The 18866-nt window shown below is 45.8% G+C and overlaps 1 protein-coding gene across 4 annotated transcripts in view; it reads left to right on the top strand.

Annotated features, from left to right (window-relative positions):
• The window catches only part of LOC139376757 (BAH and coiled-coil domain-containing protein 1-like), a 70813-nt gene that overhangs the window by 10711 nt on the left and 41236 nt on the right, over positions 1–18866 (top strand). For all 4 annotated transcript variants that reach the window (XM_071119658.1, XM_071119656.1, XM_071119657.1 and 1 more), the window contains exon 2: positions 2602–2930. In XM_071119658.1, the coding sequence (XP_070975759.1) occupies positions 2651–2930 (280 nt within the window). In that variant the 5' untranslated portion in view covers positions 2602–2650. The remainder of the gene's footprint in view (positions 1–2601; positions 2931–18866) is intronic.

The raw sequence follows: 18866 nt of genomic DNA, 5'->3' as shown, positions 1-18866 counted from the left end.
CTTGATTTAGTATGCCAGTTATGACTTGTGACTTTGCTTTACAGCAAAATAGTGAATTGCACTGAGTACGCTCTTGGGCCCAACGTAAAGCCGTGTAGAGAACACATGACAATGATAGCAGTTATGTCCTTACGAGAGTCTATTCTTTTTCAGAAGATGTTTGGGCTTTTTATGCCCAAAATGCCGTACTTGTATTCCAATCTCATGCGGGGGACTGGGAAGAGAGTAGAAATTAGTGCTTGTTCCACCTCAGTGCTTATGCAGGCTTTTCATGTAGCCTATTGCCATTCGACTGGTAGTTTTCGAAGGGGGATTTTTTTTGTCTCCTGATAGTTTGACCCTTTGGGGCAGCGATTGGGGGGGTGAAAGAGAGAGTGTCTGTCACAGAGGAGTGGAAGGAAAGGAAGTCTCAGCGTCTCCTAACCTAGAGTAGCCTACTCCCACGTTGATCCCAGATTTAAATAGGCCCAGGCTACCTTGTTTTTTAATCAGATTTTAATAAGTGATTTTTAATGTGATGGGCTCTCGTCAGCTCTGTGACGCTCTTGGAGGACGGTAGGCCTTGGCTTCTACATTGAATGTAAATGTTGTTTGGGTCGAATTGCATAGTTTGAGTGGCTTCGTGTTAACGTAGAATGTAAACATTTTAGACGTTTGTTGACAACGAATAATGTAAAAATGTATCAGTGTCAAATGAGAAGAAGCCATGTACCTTTGATTGTTGCAACATGAAATAACATAATTGTTTTCCATATAGTCCCATTAGCCTACTTATTTATAAAGAAAATAAAAAACGTTAATTGCGTCACCAGGAATGTTTATCAATTTTTTATGTGACTATTTGAATTGAAATGGCATTTTTTAATTGCATTTAGTAATTATAGCTCTATGTAATTGAATGAAACATAATATTTTGGATCAGAGTGTGAGGCGTCTAGGCCCTTCATAACCAAGACCATTTTTAAACGATTGTCAGCATTTTGAATGCAAATACTCTCTCTACCATACACATTGTCATGCTCAAGGATTTGGATACGTGCAAATCTCTCACTGAGCACCGTGTACACACGCACGCACACACACACGTCAGCCTATGCTGCGTGAACCTATAGGCCTCTGTTCTGTCGTTTTGAGAGAACCTTGTTTTGCTCAGGATAGAATTCCTGAAAGTTTGACTAGAAGACCTACTGTTCTAGTAGAATGTTCGCTGTATACTTTTCTCCTTGAAACAGCAAGGGGACCAGTTGGTTTAGCTGGCCATTTGATATTTTCTTTGTTCTCTTATCTTAGACTTTATTGATATCATTGAGGTTCACCAATCACCGTATCAGCCTCTATGTGCGCTGAATGGACGTGCTATGGAAGGGGTCTAATACATTGCCCAATGAGGTGTGTTTTGTGAACATAGGCCCACCTATCCATATTTGAGCGCCATGGGGTGTTCCATTGAACTGAATGACTAGGGCTATAAGACACACATGGGCTTGTTGATTCCCATTCCTATATTTATTATTACGTCTCTCTCCCTGGCGGTAAACGTCATTTAGTTAGTTGTCTTAATATTCCTATATTTATTCTTACGTCTCTCCCTGGCGGTAAACGTCATTTAGTTAGTTGTCTTATTATACTTGGTTGCACCCACCCATGCCTACATGCATAATAAGTGATTGCCATTGTAAAAGGGTGAGATGCAAATGCTGATTTAACTATTCAGTTACATTTGCTTTAAACAAGCGATTTCAATGCTTCTTCTCAAGCACATTCACTGGCATGTCAGTAAAGAAAAACAAATGTACAGACAGTCAATTTATGAGCCAGTCAAACTTCATTGACATGTCAGAATTGTCCCAAGTCTAACGAAATACTGTAGCTGATCCATTTCATATATCTACGTCGACATTTAAGTCTTCATAGTATTTTGTTTACCTCGACATATGTATAATGTATGCTCCTTTTAATGATGTGCAGTAGGCTATGGTCGAGGAAACAATTTTGATGCTTGAAGTTTGAGAAGGGGAACATTTGGTCTTTAATGGGCTGACTGAAAGATCAAACATTTGCTTCAGGTTTTATCTGGTTCCTTCTATCAGAGAGGGTGAGATATAGCGTCCCCCCCCCCCCCCCTCCACACACACAGACTGACTCACATCTAGGTTTCAGAATACGCTGATGCAGTATAGCTTTATGGTCCCCAACAATAAAACAACCCGTAGTTTAGGATGACCACTTCTTTTGTTGTTCAGTTTGTAGCCTACCCGTCTCTTGTCTGCAATGGAGACCAAAGTAGGCGGTTTGGGTCTCGGCAAACGACCAGACTTGTAGCTTATACTTTACTGTAGGCTATTTGTTTTGGTTTAATTTAGTCAAACATATATCATTATTTTTTATTGTTTTATTTAACCTTTATTTAACTAGCCATGTCTGATATTTTACTGATATCTAAAAACACTTAAAAGGTATACTTTTGTTATGCACGGTAGTAGTTTTGTTGGCAACATTACACAGCATGCGTGTGAGAATTACATGCCTAAATAATTATTTCAGAGTTTTTGTCCCATTGTTTTCAGTGCATTGACGTGGTCTTGTGTTTTCTCATTGTAGAACATGACCGGGACATACCTTTTGGTCGGCAAGGCAAAAACTCGACTGAATGCAAGACGACCTATCCGAAGTTCATAAAAGGGATTATTGCATCTGGGAAGCGTTCGATGCTTCTGGCTTTTCCTCTGGATTGGGGGATTTATTTCTTCTCGACAGAATGGAAAGCCGGGATTTCGCTCCTCCACACCACCTCTTGACAGAGCGGGGCGCGTTGGTTCACCATGCCGCCTCTCGGATAACTCCTGGCGGCCACAGCACCGTGCAGCACCCCGCTCATTTCCAGCCCGGAAAATACTATCCCTCTCACATCTCCATGGCCCCACATTCAGGTTGGTGTGAATACGAATTTGTTATGCAAAATAAGATGAATTATACAATTGTATTAAAACCTCTATGGTGTTTTTTGGCTGTTGGAAAGTGCTAACCTACAGACAGTTTATATTGTCTTATTTACCGCCCCCCACCCCCCACTCCCTTAAAAACGTAACTCTTGACGTTTTTCAGTGAAGAACGATAATTTATTGGAAAAGGAAATGAGTTAGTCGATGTGGTCATTCAGGAAATTAGCACTTGCTGTGGACTCTTTAGATATTTAATGTTTCAGTTTTAGGCAAAATGACGTTTTATTGAACTGTTTAGTGTTGTTTTTTACTTACCTGGTCAGAACCGATCCACTGGGTAAACACTGGTTGAAATAACGTTGTTTACACGTCATTTCAATTCAATTTCTTTGAACCAATGTGGAATAGACGATGATTTGATGTCTGTGCCCAGTGGGAGTGTACTTTAATATGAAAAAGAATCGTGCATCTTGTCAAACTAAGCACAAAATAAGATTATTTTGTTGAATTGCAAATTTAGTGAGATTAGGCTTATTCTAGACAAGACGATTTCTATTAAGAACAATATATACCACGTTAGGCCTATTTTTAGATTACAGCCTATTATAACCTAGAGTATTGCATAATTCAGAAATATGATGGGATTATTATTATTATAATGCATTTGCTTTCAAGTGACATGGAATCTTTTTTTATATGGTTTGATAGTTTCACTTAAAAAATGTCAGTTTAATGAAATTGATTAATCATACTGTTATAATTGGGTGTTAATCCATTTGTAACTTTATATTGCCTTATTTACCATCAATCATTTGTTATTTGCTAAGATTATTGGTGTATGTGCGCAGGCAGGCTCTGTACTGCAGGGTGAGTGTGGTGCGTGTGGAGGTGGACGGGGTTAAGCGCGAGCTGGTGCGTTCCATTCGGTTATCGGTGAGGCCCCGGGACTGTCCTGTGTCTGGGACCGGAGATCAGTCCGGTGGGAGCGGAGCTCGCGCTAATAGAGGTGCACGTAATACCAGAAAATCCAGTTTCTGTTATTCAGCACGGACGTGACGGGGCGAGAATGGTTTGACAGTGCATGCATTAGATTTTAAAAGTAGCTTTGGTATCCTGCCCCAAAGGAGGAGGAGAAGCGGGAGGGAACTGGTAAGGTGTGTGTCTGTGGGTTGGGGGAGGGGTGTCTGCTGCACCTAATCATGTATTGAATCATATAACCGAGCGGATGTGTGTAGAAATCTAAAATAAATGTGTCTTGAGTGAAATCACATGAATTACTTATGTTGAGATGAAGAACCTGTGTTGTCCTAATATTTCTGAAAATGACTTTTCCAGCTCTAGATGTTGGTGTAAATATATTACGCCTATCAATTAAATTATGCATTTGAATCGTTTTGTCTCTCCTGTAATAGGAAAGATTCACAGTGAACGTCATCGTAGACTGCATATATGCCTTAAATCTACAAGACTAATGGCATACTAGAAGGAACATCCAAGGAAGTCATACAGGCATATGCGTTTCTTTTTTTCTTCGCTTTCATTCAAAGAAGAAATGCCAGGCCGTCTTTGTAAATAAAAATGTAGTGACTATACCTTTTGAATGAAGATTGAATTAAGTAAAAATAACAAAATAAAAGAAGATGAGAATTATGGTTAAATTGACAAATTATATAGAGACTGTATTTATTCTCACCACTCATGTTTATCATAACAATTTGCGTTACTGTTATTTGCAGGTGTCTTATTCAATAGGTTAATTGGGGCTTAAAAAATAATAATCTTTAGAAGTTTTAGGACTTTCGCCATTTGGCACAGAAGAATTCAGTAGTTATGCCAAGTGAATTTAATGTAGAATAATTCCATAACGTTATTTAATAATTTGTTTGTGAATATTTTATAATTATTGCTTTTTTGAGGTCTAAGGGACATTTTATTATATTGTTTGTATATAATTGAATCACTCAATAGAGACAATACTAATATTGAGGTAAATGAGTGGTGTATATGCCTGTCTGGGTTATCTTGGGCCCTATCTTACCCTAAAATACTGAAGTTGGAAGGTTGATTGGTGATCAAACCATAGTTCTAAAGTTCGAGGTTACTGAGGCCATATCTAGATGACACTGGTCACATACAATATCCTGCTCATGCGCACATCTGTCCCGCTCTTCTAAACCAACACCGTTGCCTTTATGATCGTCTTACAGCATATATAGCTGTGTATTTGGAGAGTGTTCGGAATTGGCTGCTCTCTTTACTTGTACAGTCACTTTGGTGGTGAGGCTATTATCTTACCACAGAATATTATTGAAATAATAATAACTATATTAAATGCTATTATATAGTACTTTAGCATTTATATAGTCTGTTAACATTTATATTGTATATATTTTCAAAGAGCTTTACATTGTATTTTATTATATTTAGAATACCAGAGCTTCGGTATTCCTTCATTATTCCTGATGGCCGACTGACATTCTGATGGGGATTGTTTTTTGGATGGGCTTCTGGTGTAATGGGGCTGGGGGGAGGACTTTGTGTTGCCCCCCCCCCCCCCCCCCCCTTGAGATTCAGATAGCTGTCTGCCTGGCCTAGCCCTCTGGGCAGGGGGTTGATGTGATGTGAGGTGCAGGCAGGGCAGGGGGGAGGCAGGGGGAGGAGGAAAGGGTTTCAGGGTTTGGGGGTTAGTTAGATCTCCTCTCCCCGGGACTACTCCCCTGCCAAAACACACACACACACACACACACACACACACACACACACACACACACACACACACACACACACACACACACACACACACACACACACACACACATACACACACACACACACACACACAGAGAGATTCACCAATGTTTTGCTTCTGCAGCAGGGTAATTCCAGAATCTCAGTTTTAGATATGGAGAGGAAAAATGTCAATTTCCTTCTTTTGTCGTTGTTGTTTGTTCTAAATCTGTAACATGATCCATCTATAACGTCCACGTCCTTATAAGGATCAGCATGGTGTCTGTTGACGAGGTGACTGAGTTATAACTGTTATATAGCGTAACTATAAACCTCAGCCCCTCCGATGAACAGTGATATAGCGTTGGCAGTGAGGGTTTGATATCTGCACTAGGACTCTTTGTCTTTCTATTCCTCATATCTATTTTCTCATGTATGCATTTCTCTCTTTCTCTCTCTCTCTCTCTCTCTCTCTCTCTCTCTCTCTCTCTTTCTTTCTTTCTTTCTTTCTTTCTTTCTTTCTTTCTTTCTTTCTTTCTTTCTCTCCCTCTCCCCCCTCTCTGTGATGTTAGCCTCTAGGCAGTAGTTGTTTCAGTGCAGGTGTGTGTGTGTGTGTGTGTGTGTGTGTAGACAGACAGTTGTCTTGTCTGGAGGTGTATAGTTGTACAGGTGTGCTGTATCACAGAGGGTGTGGCTGAGCCTGTCCTTGCACAGGTGTGTCACCACTCAGAAGGTGTGGATTGGCGGGTGTGTGTGTATGCACATTTTTGAGAGGGAAAGAGGCCAACTCTGATGTAGTCATTGTGCCCTTGAAGCTGCACTACATGCACACACACACCACACACACACACACACACACACACACACACACAGACACACACACACACAGACACACACACACACACACACACACACACACACACACACACACACACACACACACACACACACACACACACACACACACACACACACACACACACACACACACACACACACACACACACAGCAGCTCAGGCTTAATAATCATGTTTCAGAGAGACCTGCAGACCTGGCTGTCAAACCCTCGTTGGCTCTCTCTTTCTTTAATCTATCTCTTTTCCTCTCCCTCTATTCTTCCCCCTTTTCTCTCCCTCTCGTCTCTCTTCCTTTCTCCTCAAGTGCTGTGTCTGGTTATGTCAGCGCTGGCTCTTACACTGTGCCGTCTGTGTGTGCTGTGTGTCGTGTGTTTGTGTGTGATGAGACGCTGTCTCACACTCCGCAGCCCTGTCCAGTCATCCTGATGCTCTTGTAACAGCTCTCGTTGCGACTCAGAGCCAGCGAGCAAGCTGATTGGCTAAGGTGTTTCAGGTGCTCTAGCCTTAGGGTGCCATGACTTTGATCGCCACGGTTACAGAAACGAGACACCCTGTTCTCTCTCCCTCCCCTATACCCCCCCCCCCCCCCCCCAATCCAATGGCAGACTAGTTAGTGCCTTCTGTCTGTGTGTCTGTCTGTGTGCCTGTCTGTGTGCCTGTCTGTGTGTCTTTAGAAAGTGGAGGAGAACAGTGGAGTGGGCCTCTGATCATAGTTGAAAGGATAGCCGGGAATCTTTTCTAGAACAGTTTTAAAAGCCTCTACGGGAGTAGGGAGAATGTGTCTCTTTATAACCCGACACACCAGCCCTTATCACCCACCACAGGTCTCACTATTGGTGAGAGAGAGAGAGAGAGAGATGGAGGGAGAGTGGAGCAGGGAGGCTAGGAGGAGAAAGGGAAAGGAGGAGTGGAGAGGGGGAAGAGAGAGAGAGAGGGAGGGAGAGTGGAGCAGGGAGGCTAGGAGGAGAAAGGGAAAGGAGGAGTGGAGAGGGGGAAGAGAGAGAGAGCGAGAGTGGCTGAGCGTTTCCACCTGGTTGATTATCCAGTCAGATTACCGCCGCCTGACAGCACGGACCGTCGTCCCCGGCAACTCATCCGAGCGTCTCCGCGGGAACACGCTGGCTCTTAAGTGGTGTGTGTGTGTGTGTGTGTGTGTGTCAGTGATGAGTCAGCAGATCTGCTCAGCCATAGGCAGAGACAGAGACGGGCCCCAGCCCCCTTCACCGTCCTCCCCAGGGAACAAGACTTCATATGGGGCATGGCAGCTGAGGCAACCCCCTCTACGGAGCTGGAGATGGTGGTGGTAGCGTTAGCGGGTGGTTCGGTTGGTGGTGGGGATCATGTGGTTTAGCCTACGCTTGGAGACGGTGTACAAGACCTCTTCTCCTCTTCTACTACCACACACACACACACACACACACACACACACACACACACACACACACACACACAGGTATGTTGTTGTATGGGGTGACTAATTCTACTCTGCATCTGTTCTGTAGGGTGTTTGTCAGTGGCACTGCTGTAGCATGTATTAACGTAACCAGTCCGTTTTTGGTTGTAAAATTCTGGGATGTGTACTGATGGACGATAACTGAAGATCTATATGAATGAAAAGACCAGCAGGAATTCCCTCTACTTCTCATCCCCTCTCTCTCTTGTCTGTACTTCTCTCTTTCACTCAATCTCTTTCTAGATCGCTCCCCCCCGATGTTGTTAATAGCCCATCCCGGTCTCTCTCGGCTCGTAGCCAGCTCACTAAATCAGAAACGATTGGAGGATTTGGCAGAGGGAGTAAGAGCTCAGCGCAGCGCCTTTGAAGTCAGAGAATGAGAGAAAAATTGCATTTTAAACAGCCCGCAAAACACAACGCTAAAAGCGCTTCTTGTTCTTTAGGATGAAGGGGAGGTGTGTGTACCGCTATGTGTGGTGTGTGTGTGTGTGTGTGTGTGTGTGTACCACTATGTGTGGTGTGTGTGAGAGAAAGGGGGACAGAAATAGTTGTGCAATAGTGGACACGGCTTTTAAGTGTGTGTGTGTGTGTGTGTGTGTGTGTGTGTGTGTGTGTGTGCGTGCGTGCGTGCGTGTGTGTGTGTGCATTCGTCTGTGTGCAGGCGTACAGTGCCTGGTGTTTATGGTATTATTGTGGATTGCTACCTCTTGCCTTGAGGCCAAGGCATCCACTGTTTACATGAGCCAGAGCGATGACATAATTTCACAGGGACAGACATGATGTCATCCACGACGGGATTTCTCCTTGGGCGGCTGGTCTGACACCTGAAAAACACAGTAGTGTCCAGAGATGCAGCCAAGGCAACCCTCCCTACAGCAATCATCAATACCTGGAGAAAGCCACCTGAAATGGCCCTGAAATGTACAGCTGAAATGTGTGTGCTTCTTATTAAGTTAATGTCAGCTGTTTTTACTGCATCTCAGCTCTATTTGATTAATTTGGCTCATTCATATTATAATGCAGTCCATTGAGCAGTGTTTGTGTGTTAATGTCAGGGTCTTAGATGGATGGAGAGGTCCCGAGTTCACAAAGATGTGAGGGAATATAGAGGGACAGTGAGGATAAAGGGCATGGAGGATAGAGGGCATGGAGGATAGAGGGACAGTGAGGATAAAGGGACAGTGAGGATAAAGGGCAGTGAGGATAGAGGGACAGTGAGGATAAAGGGCATGGAGGATAGAGGGCTTGGAGGATAGAGGGACAGTGAGGATAAAGGGCATCGAGGATAGAGGGCATGGAGGATAGAGGGACAGTGAGGATAAAGGGCATGGAGGATAGAGGGCATGGAGGATAGAGGGACAGTGAGGATAAAGGGCATGGAGGATAGAGGGCATGGAGGATAGAGGGACAGTGAGGATAAAGGGCATGGAGGATAGAGGGACAGTGAGGATAAAGGGCATGGAGGATAGAGGTCATGGAGGATAGAGGGCATGGAGGATAGAGGGCATGGAGGATAGAGGGACAGTGAGGATAAAGGGCATGGAGGATAGAGGGCATGGAGGATAGGGGGACAGTGAGGATAAAGGGCATGGAGGATAGAGGGACAGTGAGGATAAATGACATGGAGGATAGAGGGACAGCGAGGATAAAGGGCATGGAGGATAGAGGGACAGCGAGGATAAAGGGCATGGAGGATAGAGGGACAGTGAGGATAAAGGGCATGGAGGATAGGGGGACAGTGAGGATAAAGGGCATGGAGGATAGAGGGAGAGTGAGGATAAAGGGACAGTGAGGATAAAGGGCATGGAGGATAGAGGGCATGGAGGATAGGGGGACAGTGAGGATAGAGGGCATGGAGGATAGGGGGACAGTGAGGATAAAGGGCATGGAGGATAGAGGGACAGTGAGGATAAAGGGCATGGAGGATAGAGGGACAGCGAGGATAAAGGGCATGGAGGATAGAGGGAGAGTGAGGATAAAGGGCATGGAGGATAGAGGGACAGTGAGGATAAAGGGCATGGAGGATAGAGGGACAGTGAGGATAAAGGGCATGGAGGATAGAGGGACAGTGAGGATAAAGGGCATGGAGGATAGAGGGACAGTGACGATGAAGGGCATGGAGGATAGAGGCACAGTGAGGATAAAGGGCATGTAGAATAGAGGGACAGTGAGGATAAAGGGCATGTAGGATAGAGGGACAGTGAGGATAAAGGGCATGGAGGATAGAGGGACAGTGAGGATAAAGGGCATGTAGGATAGAGGGACAGTGAGGATAAAGGGCATGTAGGATAGAGGGACAGTGAGGATAAAGGGCATGGAGGATAGAGGGACAGTGAGGATAAAGGGCATGTAGGATAGAGGGACAGTGAGGATAAAGGGTATGGAGGATAGAGGGACAGTGAGGATAAAGGGCATGTAGGATAGAGGGACAGTGAGGATAAAGGGCATGTAGGATAGAGGGACAGTGAGGATAAAGGGCATGTAGGATAGAGGGACAGTGAGGATAAAGGGCATGGAGGATAGAGGGACAGTGAGGATAAAGGGCATGTAGGATAGAGGGACAGTGAGGATAAAGGGTATGGAGGATAGAGAGACAGTGAGGATAAAGGGCATGTAGGATAGAGGGACAGTGAGGATAAAGGGCATGTAGGATAGAGGGACAGTGAGGATAAAGGGCATGGAGGATAGAGGGACAGTGAGGATAAAGGGCATGGAGGATAGAGGGACAGTGAGGATAAAGGGCATGGAGGATAGAGGGACAGTGAGGATAAAGGGCATGGAGGATAGAGGGACAGTGAGGATAAAGGGCATGGAGGATAGAGGGAGAGTGAGGATAAAGGGCATGGAGAATAGAGGGACAGCGAGGATAAAGGGCATGGAGGATAGAGGGACAGTGAGGATAAAGGGCATGGAGGATAGAGGGAGAGTGAGGATAAAGGGACAGTGCGGATAAAGGGCATGGAGGATAGAGGGCATGAAGGATAGGGGGACAGTGAGGATAAAGGGCATGGAGGATAGAGGGACAGTGAGGATAAAGGGCATGGAGGATAGAGGGACAGTGACGATAAAGGGCATGGAGGATAGAGGCACAGTGAGGATAAAGGGCATGTAGGATAGAGGGACAGTGAGGATAAAGGGCATGTAGGATAGAGGGACAGTGAGGATAAAGGGCATGGAGGATAGAGGGACAGTAAGGATAAAGGGCATGGAGGATAGAGGGACAGTGAGGATAAAGGGCATGGAGGATAGAGGGACAGTGAGGATAAAGGGACAGTGAGGATAAAGGGCATGGAGGATAGAGGGCATGGAGGATAGGGGGACAGTGAGGATAGAGGGCATGGAGGATAGGGGGACAGTGAGGATAAAGGGCATGGAGGATAGAGGGACAGTGAGGATAAAGGGCATGGAGGATAGAGGGACAGTGAGGATAAAGGGCATGGAGGATAGAGGGACAGTGAGGATAAAGGGCATGGAGGATAGAGGGACAGTGAGGATAAAGGGCATGGAGGATAGAGGGACAGTGAGTATAAAGGGCATGGAGGATAGAGGGACAGTGAGGATAAAGGGCATGGAGGATATTGGGACAGTGAGGATAAAGGGCATGGAGGATAGAGGGACAGTGAGGATAAAGGGCATGTAGGATAGAGGGACAGTGAGGATAAAGGGCATGTAGGATAGAGGGACAGTGAGGATAAAGGGCATGGAGGATAGAGGGACAGTGAGGATAAAGGGCATGGAGGATAGAGGGACAGTGAGGATAAAGGGCATGGAGGATAGAGGGACAGTGAGGATAAAGGGCATGGAGGATAGAGGGACAGTGAGGATAAAGGGCATGGAGGATAGAGGGACAGTGAGGATAAAGGGCATGGAGGATAGAGGGACAGTGAGGATAAAGGGCATGGAGGATAGGGGGACAGTGAGGATAAAGGGCATGGAGGATAGAGGGACAGTGAGGATAAAGGGCATGGAGGATAGAGGGACAGTGAGGATAAAGGGCATGGAGGATAGAGGGACAGTGAGGATAAAGGGCATGGAGGATAGGGGGACAGTGAGGATAAAGGGCATGGAGGATAGAGGGACAGTGAGGATAAAGGGCATGGAGGATAGAGGGACAGTGAGGATAAAGGGCATGTAGGATAGAGGGACAGTGATGATAAAGGGCATGGAGGATAGAGGGACAGTGAGGATAAAGGGCATGTAGGATAGAGGGACAGTGAGGATAAAGGGCATGGAGGATAGAGGGACAGTAAGGATAAAGGGCATGGAGGATAGAGGGACAGTGAGGATAAAGGGCATGGAGGATAGAGGGACAGTGAGGATAAAGGGCATGTAGGATAGAGGGACAGTGAGGATAAAGGGCATGGAGGATAGAGGGACAGTGAGGATAAAGGGCATGGAGGATAGAGGGACAGTGAGGATAAAGGGCATGTAGGATAGAGGGAGAGTGAGGATAAAGGGCATGTAGGATAGAGGGAGAGTGAGGATAAAGGGCATGTAGGATAGAGGGAGAGTGAGGATAAAGGGCATGGAGGATAGAGGGACAGTGAGGATAAAGGGCATGGAGGATAGAGGGACAGTGAGGATAAAGGGCATGTAGGATAGAGGGAGAGTGAGGATAAAGGGCATGTAGGATAGAGGGAGAGTGAGGATAAAGGGCATGGAGGATCTGCCTGAAGTTGAGGGAGCATGATCCTTTCATTTGATTCTGTTGTTTTCTCTTTTCTCCTTTCTTTCCCTCCTGTTCTCCATGACAAACTCTTTATCAAATGTACTCTATCTCTCAAGCCCTTTGTCCTGTATGGACTGGAAACTGTTCAGTCTGACAAACTTTATATTGGAAAATATTTTTTGGCCATGAGTGTTACCTAAATCCAGAAAGGTTGAGTATAAACTGTTGTTTATCTGGTCCAGCAATGGCCAGTGTGTGTGTGTGTAGATGAGCGAGTGTGTATTTTTTGTGTGCATACAAGGAAGTGACTGTGTGGAACAGTGTGGAACGGTACACCGTAACACATGAAAGCGTTAAGTATATTCAGGATCCTCTGTTGAATATACATGCAGATCTGTGAGTGTGTTCCTGTCTCCTGAAAGCTCTCACCCGAGTGCAGAGAGAGAGAGGAAGAGGGCGAGGAAACAAGAAAAGAGAGAGACAGAGAGAAAAAAAACAACAAAGATCTGTCATCAGTCATTCATGGATAATCAGTCTCGTGGGACACACACACACACACACACACACACACACACACACACACACACACCCTGCCGCCAGGGTCCTAATCCTTTGGGGACTCATTGTGCCTGTGTGTATGCCTATCAACATTTTGGCTGTTCGCTGATTAAAACCAAACTCTCATTTTTTTGCTTCATTCTCTCTATCTTTGATTGCAAGTGTAGTATTTCTCCTCCTTTTTGTCTTTACTTTCATGTCACTTTGATCATTATCTGTTGTCCTTTTCGATCATTTTCAGAATAATATGTGTTTTATGTTGGACGCCTGGACGCCTGGACGCCTGCATTACATGTGTGCTTTTGTGCTTACTTATGCATGCTTGAGTCGAATGTGTGCCTATCAGTCAGTGTTTTTCTGTGCATATGTGTGCACGTCTATGTGTGTGTCTTTCTGCGAGTTGCACCCAAACCCCCCCTCCCCCATCTCTCACTCTCTTCAATAATGCCTTTATTGGCAGGAAATTCCCTTGTAAATATTGCCAAAGTCAGGGAATATGAAATGGGACTAGATTGAATAGCTTACATATAGATGTCGTTAGGTTAGGTTGGGCTCGCTCTCCTCCTCTCTCTCATTCCCTCTCTCTCCCTCATCTCTATTGCTCTCTCGCTCTCACTCAACTCTCTCCCTCAACTCTCTCACTCAACTCTCTCACTCACTGTCTCTCACTCATATGCTCTCCCTCTCCTATTTGCTCTATCTCTCATGATCGTAGCCTAGTAACCTCTGTTCCCCTCTCGTATGCTGCTTGCATGGGCACATGACTGAAGACACACACGCGCTAATGCTTGGTGTAGATATTGTGCACGCACACTGACACCTGTGCCGAGCGCCGATAATATTCTATTTAGGTAAAGCAAAGTGCTGCATGCATAAACCACAACCCACACACACACACACACACACACACACACACACACAAACAAACATGCACGCGGGCGCACACACACACACACGCACGCACGCACGCACGCACGCACGCACGCACACACACACACACACACACACACACACACACACACACACACACACACACACACACACACACACACACACACACACACACACACACACACACACACACATACAAACAGTGATGCTTGTTGTAGATGTAGTACTCTGAGGGTGCTTGTGTTGAGTAGGTGGGTACAGGGTTTGTTCTACATTTAGATAAGCATGCACAACTCCTACCTCCACTCAGAACAGAGCATGGGCAATACTGTCTCTCTCTCTGTCTCTCTTTCGCTCTCTCTCTCTGTCTGTCTCGCTCTGTCTGTCTGTCTCTCTCACTCGCTCTCTCTCCTGTCTGTCTCTCCTCTCTCTCTCTGTCTGTCTCCTCTCTTTGCATGGTTCATGTGTGTTTTGAATCAGCCAGGGCTAGAGGCTGAATGGACAAGAGGTGTGGCAGAGACAAATCTGGGCCAAGGAGTGAAGACTAGACACACACTCTTGCACTATTGACTCCCATCATTCTTCTGCAGTAAAGGCAGATCACCACAGGCTCTCCAGAAATATCATCCACCCATGTGCTTTTCATTAGTGTGGACTTGGATGGCCCATATCCCCACATCCTGTTACTATGGTGAACATGGAAAGTTCACTCATCCCTTTACTTCCTGAAATTCCATATATGGTTGTTCCTTCCACTGTGGGCTGGGTGAGGTCTAGCCAGAAGAACTCGGCTGTTATGATACTGGAGCCATTTCTTCCTCTCCTAATGGGTTAATCAGGGCCTCATTCTTTAACTCGAAAACGGACTAAAGTGATGTCAGCGGAGGGATGCCGGTCCATGGACCAGGGGATGGGAAAAGGTGGTTCCAATGTCTCAGGGCAGATGGTGTTCTGCAATCCACTGTTTAACACTTGAGTCATTCGCACAACTTCCGTTCTTCTTTCAAATCAGCATCTGACTCAGATCTTGGAAACAGCTGTTTGCCGTCTGTAAGCAATCAAATGCCGAAAACCAGCAGACTCTCATCTTGGCGTAACAGGGTAGGGGTATACTAGGGGTAACGGGGTAGTGGGGACCTGAATGTGTGAGGGCTGTTATAAGGTTCCCCCTTCTTTAACCCTTCAGTACAGAGAGAAATAGAGGGTGAGAGAAAGAGAAAGAGAGAAAAATAAAGAAAGGTTCCCCTTCTCTTCCCTTCCTGTACATATTCTGCTGATTTATGCGCCTCAGAGGGAAATCTCTCATTTGTAGCTTTTCATCTATTTTTTTCATTTCTTTCTTTTTTTCCTTTTTCTCTCTCCAGCTCCTGTAATGTAATTCAGTACTGCTGGTTGTCCCAGGCGACATGCTCTCTCTCTCTCGCTCTGCCTCGCTAGCACTCTCTCCTACACACACACACACACACACACACACACACACACACACACACACACACACACACACACACACACACACACACACACACACACACACACACACACACACACACACACACACACACACACACACACACACACACATTCATTCTCTCACCATTTCTCTCTCTCTCTCTCTCTCTCTCTCTCGCTCTCTCTCTCTCTCTCTGCCTCTCTCTCTCTTTGATGAAGTAACATGAATGAGTCAGGAAAAGAACTGTAGAGGGACAAAAGAGGCAGAACTGAAGGGAAAAGCAATCTAGATCTTGTTTAACAAAAAGCCTCTCTTTTTCTGGCTGTGTGTGAGTTTTTTTGTAAACACTGCTTGGCGCCTGCTCACATTTGTAGGGTGTGTGTGTGTGTCCGTGTGTACCACTGCCACCTTATTTGAGTACCCCTGTCACCTTTGCAATTCCTTCCCATCAAAACATATGAGAAGGACCTGCCACACACTCGCTGAGGGCGGTGTGCCAGGACTGTGGGTGGTTGGAGCCTGTTGAAAGGGTCGGACGGAGGGGAAGGTGCCAACTGTGCAGCAGTGAGCGGAACAGCTCAGCTAACAAGAGTCAGAACCTCTGGTACACGCAGGGAGACACACACACACACTTGTTTTCTCTCTTTTTCCACTCCTATTCTGTCAATTTTTAAAATTGTATTCATTATTTTGCAGTATATTTGTGTCAAGTGGAGGTAGTGTGTGTTGTGTTCAGTGGTCAGTGTGTCGGCATGTGGATAGAGGCACTGTTAATTGGCTAAAGTGACAATAGACCACAAGGGGATATTGATCTCCGATTGGCTGCTGATCGATTGAATCTACCAACTTCCCGTCTCCCAGGAGTGTGTGTGTGTGCCAGGGAGTGTGCGTGCACGTGTGTGTGTGTGCATTGACCAGGGACAGTCCATTCAAGCAAGAATAGGCTACTGGGAGGAAGGTTATTCACAGTGAGCTAAACTGAAGGAAACTTCTCTTCATCTCGCCCTTCTCTCTCTATGTGTTTGAAAGTTCCTTATAACATCCCTCACTCTTGCTTTTTTTTCATAATAGTAGTGTGTGTGTGTGTGTGTGTGTGTGTGTGTGTGTGTGTGTGTGTGTGTGAGAGAGAGACAGAGATAGAGACAGAGACAGAGAGAGACCTTGAGTTGTCTGGTCAGTTATGTTTTCACTCTGCTTCTCCGAGCCAAATACCACTCTGCTGCTGTGGACAAGAAACCGACCAAAGGGAGTGTGTGTGTGTGTGTGTGTGTGTGTGTGTGTTTGTGTACTTATGGTTTTTAACAGAACTGGGCTCACATTTGCAGAAGACAACCAGATCTGGGAATATTGGAATATGGAAGTATTGTTGATACTCGTCAGTAATGTGGTCTCCAGAACCATCTCTGGTGTCTCCCAGGTGATGTCTTCAGTGTCAAAGGTCATCGATGCGAGGTCATGGAAGGAGGCCTGGGAAGACAGCATCTGCTAGGCTAATCAGAGATATTGTGCTTGGTGTCCTTGACATTCTCTATGAGCCACTTCCCTATACCAAGACCCTCCTTTTCTCCTACCTCTTAGCCTGTATGCCCATCTGTCTGTCTATCTACTATAACTTGTGGATGTTAACATGTGGTTGTCTTACCAAACATGGCTACAATGTTGAATGCAGAAACAAACAGTTAGGTACCGGAGCTCTGGTTTAGATCTGAGATAGGGGTAATTTCTGGTTGTGATATACAGCACATCTGGAATGTGGGGTCTCAACAATCTCTCCCAGTCTCACTGAAGAATTAGACATTCCTCCACGTTCTCCAAACGTGAAGTTAAGGGTTACGTTTAGGCACGTATTCCCAAATGGTTAAGGTTTGGGACAGGGTTGGAATAACAATCCAATGTCTCCACGACTGGGACCAAACACGCAACCTTCTGATCCAGAGTTATGCCCATCCACCACCCCTGTCCACAACACTCTACCAAAACCCAAGCCTACTTGATGGTAATAGCGCTCACCGTTGCCCCTAGTGGCCGGTTGTGAAGGCATTACCCGACGTCCTCAGGAGATGGATAAATGTCACATTTTGATGACAATCTTGAACGATCCCCCTGGGGGCCCAGCTGTGTGTTTTTACAAGGCTTGGGAGACATTTTACAATTGAGAAAAAGAGGAGAGAGCGACAGAGCAACAGAGAGGAGCAGGAGTAGAAGAGAGAGATGCGGATAGAGAGAGAGAGAGATAGAGAGAGAGAGAGAGAGAGAGAGAGAGAGAGAGAGAGAGAGAGAGAGATAGAGAGAGAGAGAGAGAGAGAGAGAGAGAGAGAGAGAGAGAGAGAGAGAGAGAGAGAGAGAGAGAGAGAGAGAGAGAGAGAGAGAGAGAGAGAGAGAGAGAGAGAGAGACAGAGAGAGAGAGAGAGAGAGAGAGGGAGAGAGAGAGAGAGATAGAGAGAGAGAGAGAGAGAGAGAGAGAGAGAGAGAGAGAGAGAGAGAGAGAGAGAGAGAGAGAGAGAGAGGAGAGAGAGAGAGAGAGAGAGAGAGAGAGAGAGAGAGAGAGAGAGAGAGAGACAGAGAGAGAGAGAGAGAGAGAGAGGGAGAGAGAGAGAGAGAGAGAGAGAGGGAGAGAGAGAGAGAGGAGAGAGAGAGAGAGAGAGAGAGAGAGAGAGAGAGAGAGAGAGAGAGAGAGAGAGAGAGAGAGAGAGAGAGAGAGAGAGAGAGTGAGAGAGAGAGAGAGAGAGAGAGAGAGAGAGAGAGAGAGAGAGAGAGAGGGAGAGAGAGAGAGAGAGAGAGAGAGAGAGAGAGAGAGAGAGAGAGAGAGACAGAGAGAGAGAGAGAGAGAGAGAGGGAGAGAGAGAGAGAGAGCGAGAGAGAGAGAGAGAGAGAGAGAGAGAGGGAGAGAGAGAGAGAGAGAGAGAGAGAGAGAGAGAGAGAGAGAGAGAGAGAGGAGAGAGAGAGAGAGAGAGAGAGAGAGAGAGAGAGAGAGAGACAGAGAGAGAGAGAGAGAGAGAGAGAGAGAGAGGGAGAGAGAGAGAGAGAGAGAGAGAGACAGAGAGAGAGAGAGGGATAGAGGGAGATAGAAGGATGAAAGCAACAAAGGGAAGTGGAGAGAGAGGAAAAGGAGGAGAGAAATATGGTGGCAGTTGGCTTCTGAGAGGATTTTCCATATCAGCGGCCCACAGGAAGAACAAATATGATTTTCTCCTCAACACACAGACGGAAAACAGAGCAGAACGAGAGGAGTGGAGTGAAAGACAGAGGAACATGAGAGATGGAAATCGTGTGATAGACTCTCTATCTGGCGTGAATTTACCCTGTTTTGTTTGAGAAC

This window comes from Oncorhynchus clarkii, chromosome 20 (genome assembly GCF_045791955.1).
Source record: "Oncorhynchus clarkii lewisi isolate Uvic-CL-2024 chromosome 20, UVic_Ocla_1.0, whole genome shotgun sequence".
Lineage (NCBI taxonomy): Eukaryota > Metazoa > Chordata > Actinopteri > Salmoniformes > Salmonidae > Oncorhynchus > Oncorhynchus clarkii.
This window is presented reverse-complemented; position numbering and strand designations above follow the sequence as displayed.